At 49.0% G+C, this 21,052-nt stretch overlaps 1 protein-coding gene across 6 annotated transcripts in view; it reads left to right on the top strand.

Moving 5' to 3' along the window:
* The window catches only part of Stk35 (serine/threonine kinase 35), a 41,255-nt gene extending 21,087 nt beyond the window's left edge, over window positions 1–20,168 (top strand). For 4 of the 6 annotated variants that reach the window (XM_048348926.1, XM_048348927.1, XM_048348924.1 and 1 more), the window contains one exon: window positions 16,087–20,168. Coding sequence is in view for 1 of the 6 variants with exons in the window: in XM_048348927.1 (XP_048204884.1) it covers window positions 16,087–16,175 (89 nt within the window). In the remaining 5 variants the exon portion in view is untranslated. The remainder of the gene's footprint in view (window positions 1–16,086) is intronic. The other 2 variants (XR_007211309.1, XR_007211308.1) reach the window with 2 other exon arrangements.
* The last annotated feature ends 884 nt before the right edge of the window (window positions 20,169–21,052 follow it).

The following is a 21,052-nucleotide window of genomic DNA, read 5'->3' as shown; positions in this document are numbered from 1 at the left end:
CTGCAAAGCCCAGGTGCTATTTGCACCTGGCATCCTTGGCTGCCCCAACCAAGGCAGCATCTTTTCATCCTTTGGGGCAAATCTGAGGGGCTCTGCTGATCATCCTGTGATCAAAGCTGCCTGAAGGCGATAGGTGCCTTCCTACTCCATTGCTTGCCTCTGACCCTAGAGATACATAGAGAAGCTCCCTAGAGAGTCTCTAGGGAGCTCCTAGAGCCCTAGAGAGGCTCCTGGCTTGCTACACACAAAGGCCCTGCTGTTTTTCACCTTTGTCCTGAGTAAGTTCCATCCATACTGTAATTACACGCATGACCTAACCTTTCTCTTGCTGGCCCTCATAGCAGAGGAGGAAGCTTTTCACTTTCCTAAGATTGTGGGAGTCATGACTTGACAGGTATATATGGGAGAAGAGACCACTGTTCGCTTCTGCCTCCTACAACTTTTGGTAGGTTTATACTTGGAGCTGAAGGGCAAGCTCCTCTCCAAAAAGGACTACACTGATGTTCCTCGGGGGTCTCAGTATACAGGGCTGCCATGGGGCCCTCAGCAGTGTGGCATCTGATCTTGGCTGGGCACGTTGTAACAGCCACCAGCTGCTCCTCAGGTGAGGTCACTGACACAGCCCCAAACACAGGCAGGCAGGCCAGCAAGGCTGCGGTTGGTAAGTTGGTAGGGTGTTTACATAACCAAGGGTCTGGCAGCAAAGGACGCTGATGTCACATAGTAGGCCGAAAGGTTGGAAAGTGGGAGAGACAGAGCACGCCCAGGAAAATTCGCTGGCAGTGATAGGGAGAGAGTTCTGATAGGAACAGACAGCATCCTATTTCTGGGCCCTGGTACCCTGGGCAGAAGCTCATTCCCAGCGATTTGGTCTGGATATTCTGTTTGATGAAGACCCAAAGCAAAATGCAGGCTTTGCTGGGTTTCTTACCAATATTCTTCCACCTACTTCTGCCCTTACTTGCTCTGATTGGTGTGGTTGCCTATAGCTCTGTGTTGGAAAATTCTGGGGCCAATAAGGTTTAGTGAATAATAGTCTTCCTTGCATCTGGCAGGCACTTGCCAAGGGGTCATTTGGACTCCATGTTGTCCCATCGGAACTTTGGTTTGTTTTTTTTTTAGTCTAGTTGTAGGGAGATGGAGAGCCAAAGGAAGGCTAAGTGGAGATGGTATTTAAGGCTGTCTTTTTTTTTCTTAAGCATGTATTGGGACTTGAACTCAGGGCCTAGCACTCTTCATTGGCTTTCTTGCTCATATATGGCACTCTACTGCTTGAGCCATGGCTCCAGTTTGGCCTTTTTGCTGGTTGAGGTAGACTCTCGCATACTTTCCTACCTAGGCTGGCTCTGAACCGTGATCCTCCCCGTCTCATCCTCTCGAATAACTAGGATTGCAGGCAGGGCCACTTAGGGTTGCTTGTTGAAGTTTGGGATCCTTTGTAACCACCAAATGAGGTAGGAGGTGTTCACATCTCTGGGTGTGTACTCAGGCTTTGTTAGGGAAGGGGCTGTTCTGGTAGTAAAATTCCCAAGTGTCTTAAGTGGGTCCAGGCCTCTGGAAAGAACCTAAGGTTTGTCTTGATAAACTAGGGCAGAGCAGACAACTCCCAGCCCTTCCCCGTTTCCACCAGTGGGTCCTCCGTAGTATTAGAGAATCAGAAGAAATGCAGATCTCCTCCAGCACTTCTAGAACTCTGACATGGAAGGTCTTAAAACTGCCGACCAAGTTGAAAATAAATCAATACCTAAAAACACTGCAATGAATTTTCCAACTCTAAAGGAATTTCACTTTCAGTAAGAGGCACCAAGGGAAAGCTATAACTCAGCCTGCATCATACATAGGCCAGAAAAAAAAATCTGAATTTTGTTTCTTCGTTAAAGAAAGTGCTGTCTTGGGCCTTGAGAGGAGTGGGCAAAGCCACCCAAGCACCCATAAGGCATACAGAGGAAGATGGAAATGCTGCGGAAAGGTCCTCAGTGTGGCAGTGTGGGGCTGGGGAAGGAGTCTTTAGAACAGTGGCTGTTTTTCTGATGGCGAGACACAGCACTGCAGCAGCACTGGCAAGCAGGCTGGCTTTGGTGTAATATGTTGGGTTTCAGTATTGATCATGCTTCCAGTGGGAAATTTACTAAGACCGTGTAAGCTAGCATACTTATTGTATATCTCCCATCTGAGGGGAAAGGTAACAACCTGGTGACACCCTTTGTTTTTCCCTTTCTGCTCTTTTGAGACATGCCTAAGACATGCCCTTTTAGAAAGCTGAGGTCCACAGGGCAAGTGGAAGGCCTGGGATGGTTGTGGTACTTGTGGATCTTGGCAGTACACAGGTATTACCAACATGGCCCAGCCCCTTGTACCAGACAGACAGAGAACTGGAAATCACACGTAAGGCTTGGTTGTTGTTAGTAACCAGATTGCATGCTTGGATCTGGCAGATGTTTGAAAGGAGCCCTGGGTTTGCGTGGTGCAGCAGAAATGAGTGTGAATGTACCACACCCCACACAGATAGCAGGGTGACCTTTACCTTTAATAAACTTGTTCTGGGGTTCAGGCCAAGTGGCTTTACTGAAATCCAGATGTCACTGCTGACACAGTTCAGAAGTCCTCTTGCCTCCCCAGCGTGGGGCATCTGAGGGCCTGGGCACCCTGGTATGATCTTGGTAGCCGAGCTCATTTTCATTGGTGCCATCAGCCTGTTGCTGGAACTCTGGTTGCCCACCTGTCCCTGGAAGCTTGGGTTGATGCTGAGGGCAGACTAGATGAGAGGCTCTGGGGACCTTGCCTTGACCCTGATTCAGAGTAGCTATGATGGAAGGAGTGCTTCTGTTAGGGTGGTTGCTGAAAGCTACCATCAACACAACACGAGTGAAGAGTTCCCTACTAAGTAATGGGCCACAGGTCTAACCCATTATCTTAAGATAGTATCAGACCAAGAAAGCTGGTGCCAGTGGGCAATGCCTATAATCCTAGCTACTCAGGACAGATCTTTTTTTTTTTTTTTTTTGCCAGTCCTGGGGCTTGGACTCAGGGCCTGAACACTGTCCCTGGCTTCTTTTTGCTCAAGGCTAGCACTCTGCCACTTGAGCCACAGCGCCACCTCTGGCCGTTTTCTGTATACGTGGTGCTGGGGAATTGAACCCAGGGCCTCATGTATATGAGGCAAGCACTCTTGCCACTAGGCCATATCCCCAGCCCCCAGGACACAGATCTTAGGGTGGTGGTTCAAAGCCAGCTTAGGCAGAAAAGTCTGTGAGATACTGATCACCAATAACTAGCAAAAAAAAGTGGAAGTTGAGCTGTGGCTCAAGTGGTAGAGTGCCAGCCTTGAGCAAAAAAGCTAAGGGATAGCACCAAGGCTGACTTCAAGCCCCAGTATGGCACCATAAAAAAAAAAAAGGTACCATCAAAACATTGTGACCATGTAAACTGCCCTGGGACCTCCTAACAAGGGTCCCACTCCTCAGCGTATGTGGACATCAGAAGGCTTTGTACCAGTGGTTCTTCAGCACCATTGGGGACTTAACTAAAAGGCCTGTGTGACTGCCCCACAAGCCCATTGTGGGAAGCTGGGGAGGGCCACTGTGCAGCCTTCCAATGGTGCTGAGGTCCACTGTACAGAAGTGCCCTCCTAGATGAAGGCACACTCTGCCATCTTAAGCATGCCCCCATTGTTTTCTCACCTTCTACCCCCTCTATACTGAGAATGCTGGAATCCCTGCCCACAGATTGGGGGAGGGGACTGCTAAGTTCCAGTCATGACTTCTGTAATTCTTACCGTGTTTCTGTGCATATCTAGTACTGCAACTTCATCCCTTCACATTCCTCTTTAGAATGAGGTGAAGCCTTTTGGCCTCCTGCTTCTAGGAAGAGGAGAAGGAAATGATTTACTTCTTGGGCTTCCCTGGCCCTAGGGAAGTAGACTAGCAAGCCGTGCTAATGATGAATGTCTTGGGGTGACCCAGGTGAGTGCCTGCAGGGTGGTAATAGGATCCCTGCAGACCTGTGGGTTGAGGGGGAGATCACCTCAAGAGAAAGGGGAAAGGAGGTACAGAGGGACATGTGGAATGTGAAACACTGTTGTCTCCTCAACATGGCTCTGAGTGAGTTTTGACTAGGAAGTTACATCTGTTCATCCCATAGGTACATGCTGAGCACCTGCTGTGCCAGGCGACCATAGTTCTGACCTCAGTCCTCTTCTGCCTGGCATCTCTGGGTGGTAGGAGCACTTACTGTGAGGTTGCCACGAGGATGAAACGGGGTTGCCAGGCTGGACATGGGCACATTACAAGTATTGAGGCCTGTAGCCCTTTTGTGCCAGTTTTTGGCCAAATTAGTGGATCTAGGGGGCTGGGGATATAGCCTAGTGGCAAGAGTGCCTGCCTCGGATACACGAGGCCCTGGGTTCGATTCCCCAGCACCACATATGCAGAAAACGGCCAGAAGCGGCGCTGTGGCTCAAGTGGCAGAGTGCTAGCCTTGAGCGGGAAGAAGCCAGGGACAGTGCTCAGGCCCTGAGTCCAAGGCCCAGGACTGGCCAAAAAAAAAAAAAAATTAGTGGATCTAGAATTTGCATCTGGGAACATGTGCAGGTTCCTGGGCTTTCCCATGAAGAAAGACCCCAGAGGGGGCCCATGACATTTTATTGTGTCCTAAGCACTATGGTAGATCTTGTGGGGAAAAACAGACATGGCCTCCACTGCAGATGCAATTCTAGTTGGATATGGATGGAGAAAATGGCAGAAAAGGGATCTTCCCAAGAATATCAGTTTCTCTACCGGGATAATACTGAAACAGGCTGAATAAAACCTCTCTCCATCAGTGGGGAAGGAGCTGGCAGAAGAGAGGTGGGCTCAGAGGTGAGAGGCAAGGAGGACCCTGGGCTGGGCAAAAAAAACCATTAAGCTCCTCTGTTGTTTTTGTTTGTATGGTTGGTTTTGGCATTTTGTTGTTGTTGTTATTTTCAGACAGTTTCTCTCTAACCCAGGCTGGGCTTGACCTTGGTGATTATCCTTCCTGAGCCCCAGAATGCTGGGGTAGTAGTTTAAGACTTTAGCCATTGGGTGCATATTGGGGATATGCTGTGTGGCCAGTAGAATTGTGTATGGAGACAAGCATGGTGGAAGCTGGGAGCCCTGGATGGAAGCCATAGCTACACAAGTTGAGGGAAATGGCCCTGGAGATGGCATGATTGGTATCATCCTTGTGTAGGGGCTTGCTAGTCTTCTCCTATCTCATTCTAATTTTTAATATGTTCCACCAAAGTGAGCACTTGGAGGTGAGGAAGAGGTGACTGTAAGGGCCTGGGCGTAACTTAAAGCTGTTCTCTTACTCCTCCTCATGGGTCTCAGGTTTGTTTCACTCATGTAGGGATGGGACGGGACCCAGGGCTACACCCCTGACTTTCTTGGTGGCTGCATCTTTCTGGGTTTTGTGCTTCCCTCTGTAATCAGCTTCTCATTAGGTGACTGATGTGTCTAGGTCTCTCTAGTCTTCATTTGCATATGTTCTTTGCTATAATTGTGACTTGAGAACATAGTGTTTTCTTTTGTTGTTGTTTTTTAAGCTGAAAACCTGTGGGAAAGAGGTCCTGTCACGTACATATGGACAGCCTTATGGATTCCTAACACCTGAATCCCACTCTTGTGACATTTGCCAGCTATAAAATTGATTTTGAAAGTCACTTAAATTTGCAAATTGGGAAATATTTTCTATTTGAGGTTAAGGAAAGAAGTGAAGGGAGAAAGATAGAAAAAACCTCTGGACTCAGCTCCTTTCAGACTTCTGAGGGTACTACCAAGAGCAGAGGTGTGACCATAGTCTTTTTTTTCCAGAGCTGAGGACCAAACTCGGGGCCTTGTGCTGAGGACCGAGCTTGGGGCCTTGTACTGGCCAGGCAGGCACTCTTCTGCTGAGCTAAATCCCCAGCCCTCCAGCTTGTGGAGAGAGGACTTCAAGGTCACTCCCTAGGTTTTTGCCCTGTGTATTTGTTTTTGCATAGGAATAAGCCTGGAGCAAACCAGAGTCTTTCTCATGGGGTGGCTTGGAATCTTTGTGTGTGTGTGTCGGGGGAGTGGGGGTTTAACATACTTTTTATCTTCACATGAACTTGCAAGCAATCTGTTAATATTTCTCCCCACTCTTACCTTGTTAAATCCTCACTTGTGTCTTGGGTACTGCTCCCAGCTCCAGAGAAAGGAAGTGATTTGCCCTTAGCTGTGTGACTGGTGTGTGCTAGCTCAGGGGCCAGAGCTCCAGTCCAGGCTCTTCTGCACAGAACTCCCCAAGGCCCCTGGTTAAGTTTAGAGGGAGGCTGCCTGTACCATCTTTGGGCCAACAGAGTAAGTAATAGCACTGTGTGGAGCTAGGTGGGTCTTGAAGAAAGGAGAGCAGGGGAGGGCCTCCTGAGCAGGTCCCCTGGCATAAGCAAGGAGCACTGGGAACTCCTAGGAAGAGCACAGCCCAGGGTGGCTCACACACAGGCTCTGGTTGGAAAAGTGAAAGCCTGATTTGTCAGGAGCCTTGCATTTGGTCTAAGAAGAAGGAACCTGCAGGCATGGTGGCACTGGTGGCTGGGCCTTACTGTGCAGGCTGTATTTTTGGATGGGGAGTTAGTATAGTTAGGGGGAGAACTGTTAGCCCCCAGGAGAGGGGGTTGAGGCATCACACCTGGCAGTACTCATTTCCAAAAGGTATGAGAATGTGTGACAAGGGCAACACGAAAAGGACAAGTAGAAGTTCTGTGCTTCCATAGTGATGTCTCAGGACATTTTGGGACTTACTGTTGAACCTAGGTTTAAACTGTAGTCTGCTTTTTGCTGGCCATGTGGCTTTGGCCAAGTCAGTTACCTTCTCTGGATCCCATCTCCTGTGTGATGTACAGTGAGGCGCTAACTGTCCTGTGAGGACCACTGTCCCATGTACTCATGGGAATTCATGGGGTAGCACAGTGCATTACCCTCATCCCACTGTTTTGTTTTTTCCAAGTCTTCATAGGGTATAATCATGTGTTTCACTTCTCTGTGTCTCCCTAACAATTTGTGGAAGCTTCTTTTCCCCTGTGAGAGCTCCAAGCCCCTTAGCAAGTGCCGGGGTGATTTCCCTGGGCCTGCTGGGCTTTGGACCGGTTGCTGTAACAAGAAAGCCATATGGTCTTCCTTTTGCCCAGGCCACTCTTGGGCACCACCTCACTTGAATCTTTCCCTCTGTAACCACTAATTGTCCTTCACCATATGGAAGAGTGACCTCTTCTTTAGAAATTGGGATTTAGACGTCTTCCTCCTGGCAAAGGGTCCTTCGGGGAACTTGGCCATCCCAGCCTTTCCCCTGAGCCTTTTCTCTGCTAATCACAGAGAGCTCAGCTGAACCTGGCTCTGTGGGGACCAATTGAGGCAGTTGACAGCTTTTATTTCAACCCAACATTTAATAAGTTGAGGAAGAGAATTCGTTAGGGTATCCACATAGCTAACTGCCAATTACCAAAGCTGTTTCTAGAGACAAAAAGTTCACTTCAGTTGGTCTTGAATTCCACCCAGGACCTGTTTACTAGCTAAGGTGCTTAAGGGAAGCCACCAGCCCCAGGGCCCCAAAGACTCCTGACTTTTCAAGGCCAGAAAGGTTTTGATGCATCCTAGATTGCAGACTCAGACAAGATGACTCTGCCAACAGCCCAGCTTACTGCTGGCCACCACGGAGCCCTCCAAATCTAGTATCTTGGGTCCCGCCCAGTGGCTTTTCATTTTCAGTGGCAAGCTTTTTAGTACTAGGATTTGGGGCAGCATGCAGTGAGGAATCGGGAGGTTTAAAATAAGTCAGCAGTGTAGACAACAGGAGCACTGCTGTAACAGAAACGGGTCTTGCATGTGTGAGAGCTTGGACTTACTGCCCAGACCAAACCTTCGGGCTCTGCCTTGAGAGAAAGCTGACATCTGTTTGGGTGGCATCCTGTCTTTGCTTTCATTCCACTTGAGCCCTTTTATTGTGGCATACCCTGCTGTCCTTAGGGCCTGTCGGCTGTGTCCTGGGTGTAGTAAGTGATGTGCAGATTGAGTGCGAAGCACAGAGCCCATCCCTCTTGATAGTGTTGGTCTCCTTTACTTAGGGAGGCTCTGCTTGAAGCCTTCAGGGAGAGGGGCCTCACTGTCCTTGTTAGAGTAGACTCTAGGATGTTGAGCTTAAGTTGGCCCTAAATACTCACTGACCTGATTCCTCCTGCCGTGGTCACGTAGGTTGCACTGTTGTTCTGGACTTAAGAGCCATGGGAAGCCCTTCTTGCCACTTCTGTGGTTGAGAGCATGCAGAGGCTCTCTTGATCTTTGTCTTCTTTGTGTTATAGACCCTTTTCAGACTGAATGTTAGGATATTTGTCCAGAAAATGCATGGGACTTACTGTTGTGACATTTCACAGCCTTTTGGGCGGTTGCTGAAGCTGTGACCCCAGGAGCCACGTTCCTGGAGTTAGGTAGGGCCTCCACTTAAGAACCCCTCTGCTATCCGAAGTTCTTCTCTGGCACATGAGGAAATGAAATATCCACAGAGGAGCAGGGAAGGAGCCCTGGGACCTGGAGCTAACTGTGTCTCCAGCTCTACTCCCCCCCCCCCCCCCCCCCCGGGAGCCTTTGCCCGAGGTTGTGTTCATGCCTCTGCAGCCCAGGTGGCAGTCTGCCTTTCAGAGACTCCTAGGGCCAGTTCCCACTAGACACACAAGTAAGTGAACAGGATCTGGAAGTGCCAGGTGTAAGAGGAAAACCCCTGACCACAGAGATTTCAGGAGTCCACAAAATTTTAGGCCAAAGCCAAGTTTCCCATCCTAACTGCTCTTCATGTGAACCCTAACCCTCCTGCTGTGGCTGACTTAGACTCAAGAGCTATGGTCTGAAGCTAAACCAGTTGCAATTAGCCACAACTGGATTCCAGGGGCCCTGTCCACATAAACAGAATGTATTTTCACACAGTAGGACCTTCTCTTTTGAGAGAGAAGGCCTCCTGAAAAGCAGGGGAAAAAACAGTGGAAAGAGCCGATATCAAGCCAAGGTGCCTTGTGGTTCTGTAACAGATTGGCTGTCTACTGTCAGAGAAAATCTGTGGTCCTCCATGCCTCATTGCTCCCACCCAGCCCTGAAGGTGTGAGGGAGGCATGGCGGAGTGTAGCATAGCCTCAGGATTGGACCCTGGCCCAGCCGTCCCTTCCAGCTGAGAGCCTGGAGAAGTAGCCCAGCCCTCTGAGGGGGCCGGGTGTCCCTCCACAACTGTGGCTGCTGAGATCTTCCGGGGGGTGGGGGGGTGGGGGGATGGAATGCGAGCAGAGCACTTAGCAATGAAGGGGGAACTCAACCCAAGACAGCTTTATAGCATATTTACATTAAAATGCTGTCATGTTGAGTAAGTGATTCTGAGAATTTCACAAATTAATTTTTGACAGGTACTCACAAGTTTCTACCAATCCCTCGGTATTTGAGCTCCTAAATACCCATCGCTGTTTGGTCACTGTCCTTAAGGAGAGCTCTAGTCTTAAGAGGTGGTGTGATTGGGTTATAGGACATGACTACTGAGGCTGCTCACTGGAGAACAGCCTCTGCCATCACGTGACTTCTCTGTACTTGTTTCATGGCCAGAGAGATGGGTAGGGGCCAGGAAGGCTGAGAGACAGCTCTGGGGACCAGAGCCCTGGTAGTAACCAGACCAGCAGGCAGTGAGGCCCAAAGCAGAAGGAAGGCTGTTATCTGGAGAGGGTTGGAATTCATGCCTTAGCCAAGTAAATGACTTACTGGGAGGTGTCTTTGGGTCTAGTATGCTTTATGAATTTGATTTAAAGCTGCCATCACTCTTTAGTCCTTCTTGCTACATGGCACCTGTTATATATGCTGCCAGTGGCCTTCATACCTGGAAGAATAGGCATTTCTTTGTACAAGTTGAGAAGATGGACGCTCAAGGGATTCTTGGAAAGGTCAGAGCTAGTAAGTGGGAGAGCTGTGATATAAATTTTGCCAATGCCCTTGACAGATAACCCTTTTTTGCAATTCTTAATAACCGTCCCGTTACATCCAGGACTTGCCTGTAAGGCCCAGTCAGCTGTGATCTAGCTACCTTGATCTGGCATCCTGGTCAGGTCTTTCAGATTGTTGTAAACTGCTATGGACTTTCTACTGTGAGTGTTTATAATTGCTGATTTCTCCTTCCCTTCTTTTCCTAACACTATTTCTCTTGTCCTGAAGACAGCATCTCCCAGGCATTGTCTCTGTTCTTTCACTCTGACCACAGGAGACCCATGGGTTGTGCTGTGGGCTGCTTCTTGCATGGTAATCCATGGCTTTGCCCTGCTGGAAGATCCATGGCAGCTAGCTTGGCCTGAAGAGTGGAGCTTCAGAGAACTGGGCTCCCTGGCCTCAGCCCCTAGCCGAAGCCCCGTGTGCCAGTGTGTGGTGTCTGAGTACAAGCAGCTAGGTGTATTTGTGTATTACACTAGTGACAAACAACTATATAGCCTATTAGGAGGAGATAGTGTCATCTGTCTTGACAGATGACCTTGCTTCCATATACCTCCTCTGCCTGCTTACTCTGTAGCATGATAGGCTTTGACTTAATAACCCAGCCTCAGTTTGCTCATCTGTGAACAGGTAATTCCTAAATGGACAGAGGAAGCTTTACATACTGCTGAGGATTGGGGAGTGTTTAGATAAGGATGTATTTTTGGCTGCCCACCTAGTAATACCACACAGTGTGTTCGTGGGGTGCCTAGTCCGTGAATGTGCCAACCGAATGACTTTTCTGATTAAAATCAATGAGAGGCAGAGTAGAATGGAGGAAATCAGACTTCAGGTTCAAACCCCAGGCAACCATTTACTAGCTATGTACTCGGCTCTTCATGTACTTGCCAGCCTTTTGCAAGCTGCTAACCACTCTTCATGACTGGCATTCCTCATCAGTGAAGAGAATTTTCTTTCACAGATACATGTGCATGTAGAACAGGGACATATGCTAGGGCCTACACCTGTGTCAAGGTGCTTGTTGTTCCTGTGTGTCTTATGAGCAGGCAGGACTGCTGTGCCACTCTGAAGCTTGCAGACTAGGCTGTGAGCCACCTTCAGGCAAGTACCAGCAGTTGCCTGGTGTGCTGGTCACCCCCTTGTGGGTATCTGGAACGCTTCTATATAGTCCCACAGCAAACAACATAGTAGATTGCCAGCTTGCATTTCAGACTTGTAGATCCTGGGCTCCTTCCTGTTGGCTTCAAAAATCTGTCCTCAGGTATGAGCAGTCAGAAGGCTCTGAGTATACTTCTGCCTCTGCTGGCTGCCCTGAGGCCATTGAAGCAATGGATTGCAGACATTTACATCCTTGTCACACATAGAGAAGGCTGCCCTCCACCAACCAACCCTGCCTTTATGCCCCCACCATGTGGAAGATGTAGGATGATTTTTGAATTAAACCTTGACCCTACATAAATTGAAGACAGTCCAGTCTGTAACACCCTAAGAGCCGGAATGACCACTGACATTAGAGTGAGTGAGCTCTGATTGACTGCCCTTCTGTGCCAGATTCTGAAATACGCAATTTACTCAGTATCAAAGGGCACTATCTGCATTTTCTAGAAAGAGGAGGCTCAAATCATTAAAGTAGCTGGTAAGTAGTGGAACTTGGATTTGAACCTCTGCCTACCTATAAGCAGAAGGCCAGAAAGAGGACACTGCATTTCAAAACTAGTTGTGACTCCCAGAGACTTCATACATTTTGTAAAACAGTACCAGAGGTCAGAGATGGGGCAATTTTTGAAATAATCCCTGCCTAAAGAAATGATACTTTGGTATTAAGGGAGGTAGGTCACACTTTGAGAGTAAGGATGATCGATCGTTTATTTGCTAAGATGTTCCATGTGTGCAGGTTGAGTTTGGGCAGGAGATGGGCTGGAGCCTGTGCTATCCCTGGCACCATCCTCATGTCGCCTGCTTCTCAGCTCTTTCTGGCTTTGTGTGCCAAGCTGTTTATGGCTTAATGGGAATAATTTGGTTCCCCTGCCTGGGCAGACCAGACAGCTGCTCAGCTGGCCAGTGAACTCGCTGGAAGGCTGCTCACCGTCTAGTTGGTACTGCATCCTGCCTTGTGTCTTGGGCATCAAACCTGTTTGAAGATACCTTTTCTGAGTTATTCTATTTATAAATGTATTAAATGAGGTTTAGCTCCACTCATGCTCTTCTTATCTCTTTGTCTCTAGGAAGTTAAGTATGAGCAGTGATTTGGAGGGAGACTTGGCCTGGGCTCAAAGTACTCTACCACTTACTGCCTGGGCAGCCTTACCCTGAACTTGTTTTCTCATCTGTAAGAGTAGGGCCAAACCCATCCTCCCAGTGTCCTGAGGCTTACTGCACAGTAGCAGCGTCTACCAGCATGTTGGGCAATTGTGCCTTTGCCTTCCAGGAAGGCTCTGTGGTCAGTTGGGGGTAGGGGTGAGAGTCTACTGAGAGGGACAAGCAAGCCTTGGCTGAGGCTGGAAATCAGGGACTCAGGCCACAGCCCAGACAGCCAGGAGCCCTGATAATGGCTTCTTGCTAGGATGGAGAGGCCTGGGAGGTCCCACCAAGGCTAAGACCAACACCATTTATGGCACCAACAAATGTCAGAGAATTGGCTACTTTAACCAGACTCATGTGGTTCTGGCTATAGAAAGGAACTCTTCATGGGATTTTGTTTTTGTTTTGTCTTGTTTTGTTTTTTATTTTTATTTATTTATTTTATTTTTTATTTTTTTTTGCCAGTCCTGGGCCTTGGACTCAGGGCCTGAGCACTGTCCCTGGCTTCTTTTTGCTCAAGGCTAGCACTCTGCCACTTGAGCCACAGCGCCCCTTCTGGCCGTTTTCTGTATATGTGGTGCTGGGGAATCGAACCTAGGACTTCATGTATGGGAGGCAAGCTCTCTTGCCACTAGGCCATATCCCCAGCCCCTTTGTCTTGTTTTGTTTTGCTGCGCTTGGGACTGAGTCCAGGGGGCTATTGAAGTGCTATCACACTCATTTGTAGATGGAGGTTTATTGATGACATCTATCCATACCTGTGTGCTTTGACCATATATATCCCTCTATTGTTTTTACTTTGTCTTGTTGCTCTCATTTCCACCTCCCTGGTGGTCTCCCTCTTGGTTTTGTTTGTTTTCCTGTAACTTCACAAATTAGAGAAAACATGTAATTTTTGTCTTTTCTGGGATTGGATAATTTTATTGAACTTACTGCTCTTAGTTTCTATCTATTTTCTAGGAAATGACAAAATTTAATTCTTAATGGTTGAGTAAAGCTCTATTCTGTCATGTATATATGACACGTATCCATTAATAGGCCTCTAGGCTGATTCCACAGTTTGGCTATTGTCTACAGTACCTCAATTAAACATGGGTATACAGGCAAAGCTAATTTTGATTGTTTGGTTTCTATTTCATGTTTAAGACAGGATTTTGATAACCTTTGCCCAGGTTCCTAACTCTCCCTCCCCAGACCCTAAACTTGGAATTAGCCTACTGTGTGATGGGCTCTCAGGGGATGGTGTATACTCTGCTAGGATGAAAGAGGAGCAGGAAGCCAAGGTTCACTCCTGCACACAGCCATCATACCTCTTCCTCTCCCTCCCCAGGAAAAGCTAGGCCAATACCATCCTACCAAGAGGGCACAGCCAGCTCCAGAGATGTCAGCTTTGCTTCCTACAGGGGGCCTGGTGATCACTTCTGGTCTGTTGTGCATCCCCCTGCCTCCTCCCCTCACTGTGTGTCACCAGCCATGGGCCCCTTTCTGCTGATAGATATCCTTCTGAGAAGGCTCTCCTCAGCTTGGACCTGCCAGGCATCCCAGAGATTGTCTATGCAGACCATGCTGAATGTGTGATCTCCCTGGCTTCTGTGGTACTTCGTAAGGATGGTTAGGGTACCCCGCCCCCAAATATTCATCCCGATCTCCCGGAAAGCAAGCTGCAAGCCAAGGACTGGAGGTGACTGCCAAATCATCAGGGAGTTTATATTTACAATGATTTTTTTCCCAAGTCAAAAACTGTAGAATCAAGACCCTCAATGAAGTTATTTGTTTGTTTGTTTTTTTGGAGTTAGCAGGCAGGAGACCAGGAGCCATTTTGGCCTTGTTTGATAGATTTAGAGGATTCACTGCCTACTTTGTAGAAGCGCCTGGATGACAGCCCGGTCTGGGCTTTTCTGTTGGAGCTGTGTTGTTTATTAAAATGCACTATTAGTGTGATATGTATTCAGTACTAAGTCAGGTGGAAGAAAAGGAAGTTTTGCTCTTGTTTCTTGCCAGATTTCCCTATGGGAGGGTGTTATACAGTCAAAGTTTATTTGTCCTTTTTCTGTGGCTAATAACGTATTGCCACAGACTCGGTAAATTAAAAAGAAAAGAGATTTATGTTGGCTCATGGTTCTGGCCCCAAGTCAGATCTGGTGATGGCTCTTCTTGCTGGTGGAGTTTTATGATGGCACAGGGTATCACATGGCAAGACTGTTGTCTCCTGATAAAGTCACCAGGATTCATTTGTGGGGCTCCACCCTGAAGTCTGTGTCTAATCCTCATCACCTCCCAAGCGACCCACCCATCCACAGACTGGTCTGATTGATTTCACTCCCTAAATTCTTCATAATGGGGTTAAACTACAGCCAGAGCCAAGAGGCAAACCATGTTCCTGCTTTGTGACATAGCTTTATAACTTCCTACTGCTTGACCCAGACATGGCTCTGTCAGTATTCAGATGCCACACATCTCTCATTTCCTCTGCAATATATCATTGAGTTGATGGATCATTTTCTCAGTCATCCTTTATTTTGGCTTTGTGAATTATTGCCTCATAATTTAGGACAATAGTCATCCTTATTAGCAAAGTCCTTTCCATATTTTAGGGCTTTCAGAGATGCTGGGTTCCGGGGAGTGGAGTTATGAGGCTCCAGGTCTAAGTACATTGAAAATTGTGAAGGCACATGGCCAGTCTGCCTTCCAGAGGCTGTCAAACTCCTCCAACACTGTGGGCAGGGTCCTTCTCATGATGCCCACAGTCAGAAGACTCATCTAACTCAGTAATCTGAGTGCAGCCAGGCATTGGAAAAATTTAGGTAATTCCAAGTGCAAGGACGATAGGAATTACCTCCTAGATGGCCTGCCCTGCTAGGACAAGGCTATACTTAGCTCTGATTAGGTGGCTCAGAGTATGGGGATGGCTCACCTCTAATCTCTACAGGCTTTTATGTTTTAGGTTTCCACTTGCCCAAGTCCCTGCAGGACAGCTTCTTGTCTTATTCCTGAGGCCTGGCACAAAGGCAATTTGTAAATAACAGCCAAAATTAATAGGGCTAAGTGTTCTTCCCAAGTTGTAGATACCCAGTCATGGAATACCATATAATGATGCTCCGGTCAGTGATGGGCCACGTGCTGACATCAAAGCCATCTTGGCTTGTTTAAACCATGATGCATTTTTCACGATCCCTCTCTGCCATTAGGCCACATGGGACTATGTTAAGCAATCTTTATAAAAATGTTTAATGCAGGAACAGTTTAATGTAGGATTTTAATTAGCTCTTGTTCAAGTATCAGAGCCTGCAAGACTCTGATCTGGCTCCAGAGCTCTCAGCCTTAACCCCAGCAGCATGGCAGAGTTAGACCAAGCAATGGACTCTCTGAGAAACCTGGCTCTGATCAACCTCTGCGCCTTCAGTTTAGTTTCTCATATATAAAATGGGGCAGCAAATGCTTCAGAGCATTATTGGAAGGCTCACACAGCACAGCCATGAGGGTGGGGTGGAAAGTCTAAACAAAATGAGGACTGGCAGTGTCTGCCCACCCACAATGGTCCTATGGGATCTCTTTTCCTGATGGTTGGTTCTAAGAAGCTGAGTGGTAGCTGCAGCCAGCATCTGTACTTACTTCTAGTGTCTGCCTTTGTTGTGACTTGAGAAATAAGAACATGTCTGTGATTGCCAGAGTAATTGTGATACTCAGGTTACTCCAAGTATTTAGAGGACTCAGCCACCAGCTTCAGAGCCACTCTAGGTAGGGTGCTGGTGTCCCAGGCTCTGATCAAATGTCAACTCTTTGCCTGCCTTCTGTCTTCCAGGTCGATCCCTCGGGACCCACAGTCTCATCATGCCTTGGACAGGACAGCAGAGGGTACAGGTGGCGGCTTGGCTGCTGGTGATCTCCTAACAGCTTGGACCTCCGGCAGTGTGAAGCTTTTGTTTGGGATTCCCCTCCTTTTAGTTGCATTTTGGTTTTGTTGTTGTTATTTTTTTTCCTGTCCTTTTTCTTTTAATTTAAGTCATCAAGACTTGAGAACAGCAGGAGGTTATGCTGTGGACAAGCGTCATTTAAAGAAAGTCAATGTGGACAAAACGTGTACATTTTACTGTTCATTTCTGTAAAAGGTTAGGGAGCGATTTGAGTTGTGTCATTTTCCTTCTGATTTCTCTGTGCGTCTCAGTTCTGCTTGTAGCATCTCACTCCCTGGAGAAGGTCCATCTCCCCAGAGAGTGTTGGGGGATTCTCTTGGAATAGGACATGAAGACATAGGAGGCTTCTGGGCCACCTTCCTCCCAGACACAGGACTGCTGGACTCCTGGGTGGGCTGGTACTGGCCAGCCCTCGGACCTCACACAGGAGCAGAGGTGAAGAGCTGCCTGGCTGAGGAAGGCCAGGGCTTGGCCAGGAGGACTCTAGAAAGGAGCCTCACCTGCAGGTTTGGTTCTCTTTAAGCTGTTGGGACTCCAGGCCCCATCAGGACTCGGTGGTAGGACTTGGTTTCCTCTTCTACCCCTTATAACTGGGAGCCCCAGGGGGAGAAGGCCAAGGGCCACCTCATGCCCACTGCTGCAGTGAGCAGCTAGTTCCGCAAGCCTACTGTCTGGTTAGGACTGTCGTGCCAAACCTCTTTGGAGCACACCGAGTCTTCCTTGGACACCATCATCATTGTTAGCTCAGCACCCCTTACCTGCTGCCTCTAGGATCGTCGTCTTCCGGGTGTGCCACAGACTCTGCCTGGGCCCTCAGGTCTTGTGCCCACTGATTGCCATGATAGCAGTGTCCTGAACTGGCTGCCACCTTGGCCGTCTCTGTAAAGGTGTGCCCCGTTGCCAGAGTCCACCATGTTATATCCAGTGACATGTCAAGCGCCATCTCCCTGACCCCTTGGACTGACTCAGTGGGTGCCCATCCTCATGGTAGCCTCCCACCCACCCCGTTCCAGGCTGCTGCTGGGAGCCCCCAAGCCTTTCCAGGGTTTTCACCTATATTATATTTATGGCCAAATGGGATAGGGTTTCTGAGGAAGGGGAAAGGGCTCATTTGTGTTCATTTTTGTCCCCCATGTCCCCCCCCCCAAAAAAAAATAGCATAGGACTGATGGGAAGGTGATTGAAGGTATTCTAGTTGGTGTGTGATCAAGAGAGACTTCCCTATAAGCAGCAGTCCTGTGGTCCTGCACATCCTGTGACCAGCACATCCAGCCCCACTTGGCCACATCATTAGAATTCTTCTAGCCTTATCTAAGCCCCTCAGCTGCATCATGAGATTTCTTCTTCCTCTTGGCAGAAGGCTGGCTGCTATTTCTGGGATTCCATGGGGCTACAGGTGGCAACAAGGCTCTTTCCTTCCCTTCATGGGCTGAAACCTGTTGTGACTGCCTGGCCCTGTTTCCTCTCCTCTGACTTCTCGGGCAGGCTCCTGAGTATATTGAGTGGCAGCTAGGGAGCTGGGGGGGGGGAGGGGGTAGGGGGAGCAGGGGTGAGACAGAGCAGCCTCCTCTGATTACAGAGCATGCTCCTCCTCGACTTCACCTTCCCTGGAGACTGTCATCTCTCCATCTATGAGCAGATGGGAAAAACAGTCCCCAAACTTGGAGCAGGCACAGGCCTAGCAGGTGACCTGCTTGTCTTTTTGTTCTGCTCAGCCCAGGCTCTTGGCTTTAAATGTCAGTAGTCACTGGCGGTCACAGGTGGGCAGCCTGGCATGGGGAGCCCACTTTCCTGCACCTTATCTTCCAGGACTACAGCCAGCGCTGGCTCAGTGGGACTTCCCTAGCTCAAATGAGGGCCAGCTCCTGAGTCCCAAGTGCCTGTCCCTGCCTCTTCCCCTCCCTGTCCTGCTCTGTCATGGTTAGTGGGTGCCCCCACCCCCACCCCCACCCCCGTGGCTCCTGCAGTCTTCTCAGAACTGCGCTCCTGTCAGTCTCAGCCATCAGCCACCACCTACTGATTCCCTCTTCCTGCCTCTACCTGGGTCTCTGGCCTGCCAGAAGCCATGGGACATCATCTCAGCACCCAAAGTTTGTTAGACACCTTACAACTGTAGTTCTCTTCCTGAATGTGTGAAAAGGGTAGACTGTTGGGGGACTGCCCTGGCCTCAGTCTCCCGGGAAAGGAGTCAGCAGGACAGATCTTAGTGCCTTATTCCTTTGTCCTCTTGGCTAGACTCCTGGCTCAACCAGAAGCACATGGCCTCTTTTCCTCCTGTGTCTACCTGTTATTGGCACTCACACTTTCGCACCTGCGGATTGCCAGAGGGGAAAGGTTTTCACCCTCATCTCCTTATACCCAAGCAATGCCCACCTGCCTCCAGAGCACTCCAGGTAGCTTAGCCCAGGACAGGAGAGCTGCTGCCCACTCGTCTCCAGCTGCTTCTTCCAGACTGGCTCCATCTCACCCCATTCTGGGTAAGGGGACTAAGGTTCCTTCTGGCCTTAGCCTCATCTCACACCAGCCAGAGGCATTGGGACAGGTAATGGACACTCGAATCTTCCCACCCTGCTGGGGGTTTGCTCCCATGGCTGCCTTTCAGAGGGAGTGTGTTAAATGTTTACTTAAGAAATAACCCTGTTTACAGCTGGAGGAGAAGTGTGCCCACTCTAGGGTGGGGATTTCACTGTGGACTGGGCCTGGCCTCCTTTACGGCACTGCCAGTGGTAGCCACAGAGTGAATGTAGGCAGAGATGGTGGGGGCCCTTCATTCCCTCTGCTCCCTGGCCCTGTGGTGCTAGGACCTCTCCCCACCTCCATCATTCCCTTCCAGGAGTCTCAGCTACTCAACATATCACTTGTCTCTATCCTAGAAAACCAGTGTTAGGAGCAATAAGATTCTTATTTTTGCTTGAATTTCTAAGAAAAGAAAAAGCTGGTGGTGTGGGATCCTTATCTGTTGTTACTGTTTACTGTTTTAGAGGAGAAAGTAAAAGGATAGGTATCTGGGTTTTAGCCTCTGGGTATCTTGGGAACTTGGAAACACAAGAATCAGGCTCTCCTTGCTAAGGAGGGAACCCTAACTACCCTTGCCTTGTTCCCTACCACGGTTCCAGCCCTCTTCCCCCAAGAGTACTTCCAGCCTGTCCTTCCCTCCCTGGTACTGCTGGCTCTTGTTCTAGGTGGATCTCTTGGTTATTCCTCCCTTTGACTAGCTCTTCCACTTGCCACCCCCAAATTGTCTGGTTAGCCCCAGACTTTTAGCCACTGGGAGTCCGAGGTCTAGCAACCTCAGAACAGTGAAGCTTGGTTATTCAGCTGCCTAGGCCAGCACATTTGGGAGGATGAGGCCCAGAGATACTGCCTCCGACCCTCACCTGCCTCACCCCAGCTTTGAGGTCAGGGACTCCTGTCTGGAGAATGCTCTTGGCCAGAAGCCTGGGGGTGGGGGGCATGATCCACAGCCACCACTTAGGGATGAACCCACTGCCCTCAGTTGCCTGAGGCCTCTCTTCCCAGGGCTGCACAGGGTACCTGAAGTTGCACATACACAGGCAAGACCATAGGAGGAAAGAAGCTGATTTGGGGGCATTTTAAAGAAATCTTGTGCCCGGGAGCTTCTTGCCATCAGCCGGGGAGGGCATTCCAGTGGCCTCCTGACTTGTGTGGGGCAGGTTTGGTTGTGAGGGAGGTTTTAAGCTAGGCACAGGTTAGTTTCAAATACTAGTTAATCTATTTTTCTCTTTATTTTCTTTTTTGCACAGAAGCTGGTAATCTAGGACCTACGTGTGAACAACTTTATATGAATATTTTTTGTACTTGGTTTACTTGGGTTGATATACATTATATTTAAGTTCCTTGAACACTGTGGATCCCCTAATGTATGAATGACTGAGGCTTTGTAAATTAAGGGACGTTTGTGTGAATAAAGTTATTTGATGGGGTCAAAGAAGCCATACGTGATTGGAAACCTGTGTTTTGTGGTTTTGTTGGCGCCTACTTGGGAGGGGGAGAAGCCAGCCCATGCCACAGCATCACAGTTCCATTTAGTCACCTGAGAGAAAGGCCCCCTCCCTGCCTCTGTTCCCATGCTGCTTTTCCCATTCCTGAGGGGCCAGAATTTACAGCACTGCACTTGGGGGGAGCCTGGGGACCTGCTGTGCTCCTCTCAGGATGTGGAACCTGAACAAACAGTGGTGGCCCCTCCCAAACATGTCAAAGCCTCCCTCAACTCCAGCCTTGCAGGTCCACTAGGTTACCCCTGGGGATAGTCCACACTAGAAATGAGACATGCCCACCACAGCAGCAGGATCAGGTAATACGAGAAGCTTGGCAGTATGAGAGAAGGGCAGAACAACTAGTCCAAGAGGACAGTGCCCATGCTCAGAAGAGAAAGTCCTATGCTCTGCCCAGACCATGGTGGCTGGATTGGGAATAAGAGAGAGCGCACAGCCCATCTCCTGCCTAAGCCAGGTTCTGCTGGAATTTGTTCAAAGCCAGGCACTTCTGGTTGTTCCACCATACTGCTTGGTGGCTGTGATGTGTGCCCTGCTGATGAGAATACGAAGGCCTGGAGACACCAGGACAGCTGAGGAGGTACACAGTGGACAGGAACATCTGCTTTTGCCATCTGGAATGTGGAGGACAGCCTCATTGGCCCTCCATCCCCGGGTGTACTGTAGAGGAGGTAATGTTACCTTCAAAGAGCCGAAGCCTGGACCTAGTGGGCCCAGCACCCTGCACCCTGCACCCTGCACCCTGCAAGCTTTCAGCAAAGGTTCCTAGTGTCTTGTTTTCCAAAGAGACTCTTCTGGAATTGTGCTGAACTGGTGAAGTGCATCATTCCAAGCCTTT

This window comes from Perognathus longimembris, chromosome 6 (genome assembly GCF_023159225.1).
Source record: "Perognathus longimembris pacificus isolate PPM17 chromosome 6, ASM2315922v1, whole genome shotgun sequence".
Taxonomy (NCBI): domain Eukaryota; kingdom Metazoa; phylum Chordata; class Mammalia; order Rodentia; family Heteromyidae; genus Perognathus; species Perognathus longimembris.
Note: the sequence above shows the minus strand (reverse complement) of the source record. Positions and strands in the feature narration are given on the sequence as shown.